At 44.2% G+C, this 10,000-nt stretch overlaps 2 protein-coding genes across 3 annotated transcripts in view; both read right to left on the bottom strand.

The window, feature by feature from the left end:
• The window catches only part of LOC143277508 (uncharacterized), a 12,771-nt gene extending 10,662 nt beyond the window's left edge, over nt 1-2,109 (bottom strand). Inside the window, exon 1 of the mRNA XM_076582361.1 lies at nt 1,932-2,109. Coding sequence (XP_076438476.1) covers nt 1,932-1,980 — 49 coding nt within the window. The 5' untranslated portion in view covers nt 1,981-2,109. The remainder of the gene's footprint in view (nt 1-1,931) is intronic.
• LOC143277658 (uncharacterized) overlaps nt 1-10,000 on the bottom strand; it is a 615,105-nt gene that overhangs the window by 400,182 nt on the left and 204,923 nt on the right. The gene's annotated exons all lie outside the window — the stretch shown is intronic.

Below are 10,000 nucleotides of genomic sequence, written 5' to 3'. Positions count from 1 at the left end.
ACAGTACAGTATAATACAGTACATTACAGTACAGGGCAGTACAGTGCAGTATAATACAGTACATTACAGTGCAGTAAATTACATTACATTACATTACAGTGCAGTGCAGTGCAATACCTTACAGTACAGTGCGGTGCAGTACAGTACAGAGCAGCACAGTGCAGTATAATACAGGATATTACGGTGCAGTGCAGTGCAGTGCAGTGCAGTACAGTGCAGTATAATACAGGATATTACGGTGCAGTGCAGTGCAGTGCAGTGCAGTACAGTGCAGTATAATACAGGATATTACGGTGCAGTGCAGTGCAGTGCAGTGCAGTACAGTGCAGTATAATACAGGATATTACGGTGCAGTGCAGTGCAGTGCAGTGCAGTACAGTGCAGTATAATACAGGATATTACGGTGCAGTGCAGTGCAGTGCAGTGCAGTGCAGTGCAGTACAGTGCAGTATAATACAGGATATTACAGTGCAGTGCAGTGCAGTGCAGTACAGTATAATACAGTACATTACAGTGCAGTACATTACATTACAGCACAGTACATTACAGTGCAGTACAGTGCAGTACAGTGCAGTACAGTGCAGTGCAGTGCAGTACAGTACAGTGCAGTGCAGTACAGTGCAGTACAGAGCAGTACAGTACAGTGCAGAGCAGTACAGTGCAGTACAGAGCAGTACAGTACAGTGCAGAGCAGTACAGTGCAGAGCAGTACAGTACAGTGCAGTGCAGTACAGTGCAGTACAGAGCAGTACAGTACAGTGCAGAGCAGTACAGTGCAGTACAGTGCAGTACAGTGCAGTACAGTACAGAGCAGTACAGTGCAGTACAGTGCACTACAGTACAGAGCAGTACAGAGCAGTACAGTGCAGTACAGTGCAGTACAGTACAGAGCAGTACAGAGCAGTACAGTGCAGTACAGTGCAGTACAGTACAGAGCAGTACAGTGCACTACAGTACAGAGCAGTACAGTGCAGTACAGTGCAGTGCAGTACAGTATAGTACAATATAGTACTATACAGTGCAGTACAGTGCATTGCAGTACAGCGCAGTGCATTGCAGTACAATGTAGTACAGTGCAGTACAGTGCAGTGTAGTACAGTACAGTGCAGTGCAGTACAGTACAGTACAGTGCAGTGCAGTACAGTGCAGTGCGGTACAGTGCAGTACAGTGCAGTGCAGTACAGTACAGTGCAGTACAGTACAGTGCAGTACATTGCAGTACAGTGCAGTGCGCTACAGTGCAGTGCAGTACATTACAGTACAGGGCAGTGCAGTACATTGCAGTACAGTGAAGTACAGTGCAGTACAGTGAAGTACAGTGAAGTACAGTGCAGTACAGTGAAGTACAGTGAAGTACAGTACAGTGAAGTACAGTGCAGTACAGTGAAGTACAGTGCAGTACAGTGAAGTACAGTGCAGTACAGTGCAGTGCGGTACAGTGCAGTACAGTTTAGTGCAGTACAGTGAAGTACAGTACAGTACAGTGAAGTACAGTGCAGTACAGTGCAGTGAAGTACAGTGCAGTACAGTGCAGTACAGTGCAGTACAGTGCAGTACAGTACAGTGCGGTACAGTGCAGTACAGTGCACACACACACACACACACACACACACACACACACACGAACACACACACACACACACACACACACACACACACACACACACACACACACACGAACACACACACACACACACACACACACACACACACACACACACACGCACACACACACACACACACACACACACACACACACACACACACACACACACACACACACACACACACACACACGAACACACACACACACACACACACACACACGAACACACACACACACACACACACACACACACACACACGAACACACACACACACACGAACACACACACACACACACACACACACACACACCAACACTCTCCTACCTGCCACCACTGCCATAACCGTCAGAAAACGAAGCCGCGTGTCCATCATTGTTTCAAAAGTGTGTGGATAACGTTTTTTTCTTCTTGTTGTTTGTTCTTGTGAAAATAATGTGTCTTGAAACAACCCGCCGGCCCCTCGAGATGGACTCTCACTGCCTTTGAAATGTCTACCACTCAGAACTCTGAACTCTGCCCACTTCTCGACACTATTTATACACTTTCCCCTCTTGCTTCGGGGAATGTTTATAGTGACCATAAATGGAGAACGGAAAGGGTGGAACGGAGGGGGGGGGGCGGGGGGGGGGGGGGGGGGGGGGGGGGGGGGGGGGGGGGGGGGGGGGGGGGGGGGGGGAGGGGGGGTTAGGGAAGGAAGGGAGGGTAGCCGTGGTGTGAGTGGGTGTACTTGTGGGGTTGTCTTTCTTGTCACCTGCTTGACAGACAGATGCTCACGTGACCTTAGTGCATTTGTCTCACACACACACACACACACACACACACACACACACACACACGGACAGAGAGAGAGAGAGAGAGAGAGAGAGAGAGAGAGAGAGTTCTTCTTCTTGGTCTCCTAGATGTTGTTTAGTGTTGGTTCCTGTACTCCGCCACTTTTTTTTTCTGTCTGGCTATTTATCTTTTTTTTTTCAGGAAAAAAAATCATGTGTTTGTTTACTAACATATTTCTTTCTTTCTTTCTTCTTCTTCTTCTTATTGTTATTATTTTATACTGATTTATTCATTTGTTAATTTATTTATTCATTCCTCTGTGTTGTTGTGCTTTACTGGAAGAGACCATCGTGAATATATTGCTGTGTTTCACGTAATGTTGATGTTCTACACAAATATAGGGTGGGCTCTCATAAGCTGATCAGAGCATTGGGTCTATACGATCTACTCCTTTTTTGTGTGTTAAAAACTGGAAATAAAAATCAGTTCGTTAATTTATCTGTTTATTAGTTTGTTTATTTATCTATTTATTCATTTCGTTTGGGTTTTTTTGTGGTTTATATATATATATATATATATATATATATATATATATATATATATATATATATATATATATATATATATATATATATATATATATATATATATTCATTCATTTATCTATTTCTTCCCAGCAACAGGTTCATACAGCTCATGGGTCAGCCAGCCCTCTGTGACACTTTGAAACATGAAACTGAATTGAAACTCACCTTATCCCTCTCACCTTCTCTTTCTGTATCCTGTCTTCACCACCACCACCACCACCACCACCGCCACCATCACTAACACTGTCGTCGTCATCACCACCACCACCACCACCACCACCACCACCACCACTAACACTGTCATCATCATCATCATCACCACCACCACCACCACCACCACCACCACCACCACCACTAACACTGTCATCATCACTACCACCACCACCACCACCACCACCACCACCATCACTAACACTGTCGTCGTCATCATCACCACCACCACCACCACCACCACCACCACCACTAACACTGTTATCATCACTACCACCACCACCACCACAACCGCCACCACTAACACTGTTATCATCACTACCACCACCACCACCACCACCACTAACACTGCCATCATCATCATCACCACCACCACCACCACCACCACTAACACTGTCATCATCATCATCATCATCATCACCACCACCACCACCACCACCACCACCACCACAACCGCCACCACTAACACTGTTATGATCACTACCACCACCATCACCACCACCACCATCACCACCACCACCACTAACACTGTCATCATCACTACCACTACCATCACCACCACCATCACCACCACCATCACCACCATCACCGCCACCACTAACACTGTCATCATCACTACCACTACCATCACCACCACCACCACCACCACTAACACTGTCATCATCATCATCATCACCACCACCACCACCACCACTAACACTGTCATCATCATCATCATCATCACCACCACCACCACCACTAACACTGTTATCATCACTACCACCACCACCACCACCACCGCCACCGCCACCACTAACACTGTTATCATCATCACCACCACCACCACCACTGTTATCATCACTACCACCACCATCACCACCACCACCACCACCACCACCACCACCACCACCACTGTTATCATCACTACCACCATCACCACCACCACCACCACCGCCACCACCACTAACACTGTCATCATCACTACCACCACCACCACCACCACCACCACTGTTATCATCATCATCATCATCACCACCACCACCACCACTAACACTGTCGTCATCACTACCACCACCACCACCACCACCACTAACACTGTCGTCATCACTACCACCACCACCACCACCACCACCACCACCACTGTTATCATCATCATCATCATCACCACCACCACCACCACTAACACTGTCATCATCACTACCACCACCATCATGCAGTGACGGCCTAGAGGTAATGCGTCCGCCTAGGAAGCGAGAGAATCACGGCTCAGCCACCGATAATTTATCCCCCTCCACTAGACCTTCAGTGGTGGTCTGGACGCTAGTCATTCGGATGAGACGATAAACCGAGGTCCCATGTGCAGCATGCACTCAGCGCACGTAAAAGAACCCACGGCAACAAAAGGGTTGTTCCTGGCAAAAGTCTGTAGAAAAATCCACTTCGATAGGAAAAACAAATAAAACTGCACGCAGAAAAAAAAGGTGGCGCTGTAGTGTAGTGACGTGCTCTCCCTGGGGAGAGCAGCCCGAATTTCACAAAGAGAAATCTGTTGTGATAAAAAGAAATACAAATACAAATATTAACCAGTACATTTGTATGTCGATCATTTGTATTTATATTGTTGACAAATCTACTGTGATGTTGAGAGTGCAGCGCCCTTCCGTCCCTCACCGGGAGGGGGGGGGGGGGGGGGGGGGGGGGGCGGAGGGGGGGGATTTTTTCTTGCGTGCAGTTTTATTTGTTTTTAGTGGTCTAGTGGAGGGGGAGAAAATATCGACGGCTGAGCCGTGATTCGAACCAGCGCGCTCAGATTCTCTCGCTTCCTAGGCGGACGCGTTACCTCTAGGCCATCACTCCACCCCTGGAGTCTTAATCAGTCTTAATAAGTCTTAATCTTAGAATTAAACTGGATTAGAAATATATATATATATATATATATATATATATATATACATATTTTTTAAAATGATGGATTGCAGGTAAGGGCAGCAGCAGTGGCAGCATCACTACCATCACAAGCATCACCACGACAACGACAACGATAACCACTGCCACCATCATCATTATCGTCATCATCCTCATTGTCATCATCATCATCATCATCATCATCATCATCATCACCACCACCATGATCATCTTCATCACCATTCCCAACTCCGCCATCATCACAATCGCCATCATCATCATCGTTGTCATCACAATCATCAGCACCACCATCATCATCGTCGTCGTCGTCGTCACCACCAAAGCCGCCACCCCAACCATCATTGACAAATCAAGTGCTCCCCTTCCAGCGCTGGCCGTGCATACGTGTACGTACCACTGTACCAGCTCACTACCATCACCCGACTGACCCTGGCTTCTTTTGACACAGCGCGGAGGACAAAAAGACAGATATACGATGTCATACATCACGCGCAGGTCGTGACAGGGGCTCCCCCCCGCCCCCCCCCCCCCCCCCCCCCCACACACACACACTCGGTCATGACGTCCACTGTGTGACGTCACGTCTCTCGTGACACAGGTGACAAGGTTTTGATGTACCCCCTTCCCCAGTATTCGTTTTGAGCCCAGGGGGAGAAAAAAAAAAATCTGCGATGTGTCTAATTCGTGTTTGTTGTATAGGTGTGTGGGTGTAGACAGGTCTGTTTAACTTTTATAGATATACCTGTGTGTGTGTGTGTGTGTGTGTGTGTGTGTGTGTGTGTGTGACTATTTTCATCACTGTCACATTTAGTTATTGAGTCAAAACGGAATAAAAACAATTGTGAGATACAGAGAATGACTATTTTATTTAGTGGCATATCTTATCTATCTATCTATCTATCTATCTATCTATTTCCCACCTACTTACCTATCTATCTATCTATCTATCTATTCTATACCTACCTGCCTACCTGCATACCTATCTATCTATCTATCTATATCTATCTATCTATCTATCTATCCATCTCTCTCTCTCTCTCTCCATCTTCTACCTACCTACCTACCTATCTATCTACCTACCTACCTACCTACCTATCTATCTATCTACCAACCTGCCTATCTGTCTATCCATCTTCTATCTACCTATCTACCTACCTACCTACCTACCTATCTACCTACCTACCTACCTACCTACCTACCTACCTATCTATCTTCTACCTACCTACCTACTCATCTATGTATGTATGTATGTATCTATCTATCTATCTATCCATCTATCCATCCATCTATCTATCTTCTACCTTCCTACCCATCTATGTATGTGTTTATCTATCTATCCATCTTCTACCTACTTATCTACCTACCTACCCATCTATGTATGTATGTATGTATCTACCTATCTATCTACCTATCTATCTATCTACCTATCTATCTATACATCTACCTATCTATCTACCTATATATCTACCTATATATCTATCTATCTATCTACCTATATATCTACCTATCTGGCAGGAAAGGAAAAGGGGGAGACTGTACGGATTACCTTGGCAGGTATCTGCACAAGGACACCCAAACTTGTTAGATACAATTTAGGACAGACAGACAGACAGACAGAGACAGATAGAGACAGAGAGACAGACAGACAGACAGAGACAGATAGAGACAGAAAGATAGACACAGAGAGAGAGAGAGAGAGAGAGAGAGATACATACATACATACAGAGATGAACAGACAGACAGAGACAGACAGAGACAGAGTTAGAGAGGCAGACACGGGCATACATACAGACAGACAGAGACAGACACACAGACAGAAACACAGAGAGAATTATCTGGGGTAATTTTGCAAGAGGTAGTGATTTTTGTTCAAGATGTACACGCGCTTCGTGTTGTGACTCAGAAATAAGAAGTCCATCAGCCTATAATTATGTAGTATGTGTCTTACTTCTATGACCTTCTGCCGAACGCGAAAATCTGGCACCGGAATTTTGGGGAGTGCGTATTATGTGTCAGCAACCCACGCTTGGGGCTTTCCCTATCATTAATTTTGACCCGGACACTTTTACTAATGTTTCACGGATTCGTCCGCTTTTAACTTTTCATTGCTTTTCTTCTTCTTTTTTTCTTTTTTTTTTCTTCTCTGTCTGTCATTTTCTTATCTATTTTTGAACGTCTTTTTGATGCAAAGAAAAAGGAAAAAAAAAAGAAAGAAAAGAAAAAAGAAAAAAAGATTATTATTTTTTTCTCTTTTCTGTTGCATGCGTATCGTTTCTTTTTTCCTTCTTTGTTTCGTTTTAGTTTCTTTCGTTTTGTTAAGTTGTTTTTAATTGCCGTTTTCTTTCTTTCCGTTCGTTCTTTCTTTCTTTTCTTTTTTTTCTCTCTAGATTTTTCGTCTCTTTTTGTATGTTTTTCGTCTCTCTTTTTTTCTTATAGAAAAGAGAAGTTTTGTTGTTGTTGTTCCTTTCTTCCATCCATCCATCCATCTATCTATCTATCTATCCATCTATCTATCTATCTATCTATCTATCTATCTATCTGCCTGTGTCTGTGTCTGCTATATTTTTCTTTCTTTCTTTCTCTTATTTTCTTTCTTCTCTTTCTTTCTTTCTTTCGTTCTTTTTTTCTCTTATTTTCCTTATTTTCTTTCTTTCTTTCTCTTATTTTCTTTCTTTCTTTCTTTCTTTCTCTCTTATTTTCTTTCTTTCTCTTATTTTCCTTATTTTCTTTCTTTCTTTCTCTTATTTTCTTTCTTTCATTATCTTATTTTCTTTCTTTCATTCTTTATTTATTTGGTTGTTGTTGTTGTTGTTTTTTTATTCATCCTTCTTGCGCTCCTTCCTTCCTTACTTTCTGGTGTGTGGGGTTTTTTTTTTAGCTGTACCGGACAGAAATTCTCAGAAGTACGAAACTCCTTTTTTGTCCAGTTTTCTTGTGAAGAGAGGTTTTTCCCCTAACTCTTTAGATATAATTAATTTGAATTAAAAAAGAAAAGAAAAAAAGTCATGGGCTGAATGTGGGTGGATCCGGAACTTCAGAAGGAAGGATTTTTCACAGGGTATTTATTTATAGGCCGATTATTTCCACGAGCTGAGGTTAGTTCCTCCCACGCGTTTCATAGCTCCACGTGAGAGAAATAAATGAAAAGAGTTCTCTCAATGTGAGCAGTGTGTGTGTGTGTGTGTGTGTGTGTGTGTGTGTGCGCGCGCTTGCTTGCTTGCTTATATATCAATCTTTCGTTAACTGGACATGTTTCATTCTGATTGCATTCATCGCAGTAAATTTACTTATTCATTGTTTATTTTGTCTATTTGCTTTTCATTTCATTTTAGGTTCTCTCTCTCTCTCTGTCTCTCTCTCTGTCTCTCTTTCTCTCTCTGTCTCTCTCTGTCTCTGTCTCTCTCTGTCTGTCTGTCTCTCTCTGTCTGTCTGTCTCTCTCTGTCTCTCTCTCTGTCTCTCTCTCTCTGTCTGTCTGTCTGTCTGTCTCTCTCTGTGTCTCTCTCTTTCTAATTTTAGGAGGTTGCTTTGAGATGGTGTTGTTAGCCCAAGTCCGTAGTCGATCACACTGAGGACGAGTGATTGGTATAGCAGGAAGAGGTGGCGTTGTTCAATACCTTTGAAAGAGTTCAAAATGAAGCTATGAGGCTGATCTTTGGAACAACAAAAGACACGCCCACGGAAACCATGCGATACCTGCTTGACCTTCCTTCAGTGCAGGCCAGAAACAAGTCAGAACAGGTTAAGACCTACTTCAAAGCATTAGAAAAACCCCCCAAACCCACTGCATGACGCAGTCAAAGAACCAAAAGGCAGCCGTCTAGGACGAGGAAGATCATGGATGGGGCAAGCAGAAGACACAATCTAGCTAGTATGCCGACTACAAGACCTGAAAGAAACAAAAGAATGGGAGAAAAACCCCGAAAACTTCAATCATCTATTCAACACAGCCATTTCACCCTCTCTAGGAAGACATTGTCGGGAATGGCCAGAGGGCAAAACTGATGCGGAAGTGAAGCTACTCATAGAAGAAAACAGTAAAGAAGAGGACATCATCATATACACAGATGGCTCAGTCACCAAAGACCAGTCCGGTTGGGGATTCACTGTGAAACAAAATGGAAAAACAATTAGGGAAGAGAATGCTGCCTACAAAGTCACAACCTTCAGCCTAACGATGGAAGTTGAAGCTGTGACACATGTCCTCCAGTGGCTATCGTCTATCCATATGCCCGGAAACCAACATGCCATGATTCTAACCGACTCAATGAACCTCATACAGAAAATTGAAAATGGAATGGGAAGCCCAGAGTGGCATAAGGCAATGCGCAACTTTCAGATTAAAAAGCTTACATGGTCATACTGCCCGGGACATGCAGGTGTTCAGGGAAATGAGCGAGCTGACAGACTTGCTGGTAACGCAACACCAACAAGCGGCCTACATCTAGGAAAATCGGAAATCCTCAGAAAAGTCAAAGAATATCAAAAAGAACAGGTACAAGGCCATCACACCATCGATCGCCTCAAAGAGATAAAGGCAGAGAGAGGGAGCGGCCGTAAGTCTAGCATGAAAGGTAGAGCACGATGCTTTGCAAATCAAACAAATATTGGCATCATTTCCAAACCAACATTGCGCAGATTTCTTCAAAACGGAACAGAGTCTCTGTGGGCTTTTCCAAATGCAAGTGCAACACACTAGACGCCACGTTCTTGGCATCAGAGATCTTTTCCCATCCCTCTTGCGGCCAATCAGTGGCAGCCTCTGTGCGTGTGTGTATGTGTGTATTTGTGTGTATGTGTGGGTCTGTGTGTTTGTATGCGTTTGTGCATGCGCGAGGGTGTAAGTGTACACAAGTGTCAGGAGAGTTCTGTTCACGTGCGTATGTGTGTGTGTGTGTGGGGGGGGGGGGAGGGCATGGGGG

This window comes from Babylonia areolata, chromosome 34 (genome assembly GCF_041734735.1).
Source record: "Babylonia areolata isolate BAREFJ2019XMU chromosome 34, ASM4173473v1, whole genome shotgun sequence".
NCBI lineage: Eukaryota > Metazoa > Mollusca > Gastropoda > Neogastropoda > Buccinidae > Babylonia > Babylonia areolata.
This window is presented reverse-complemented; position numbering and strand designations above follow the sequence as displayed.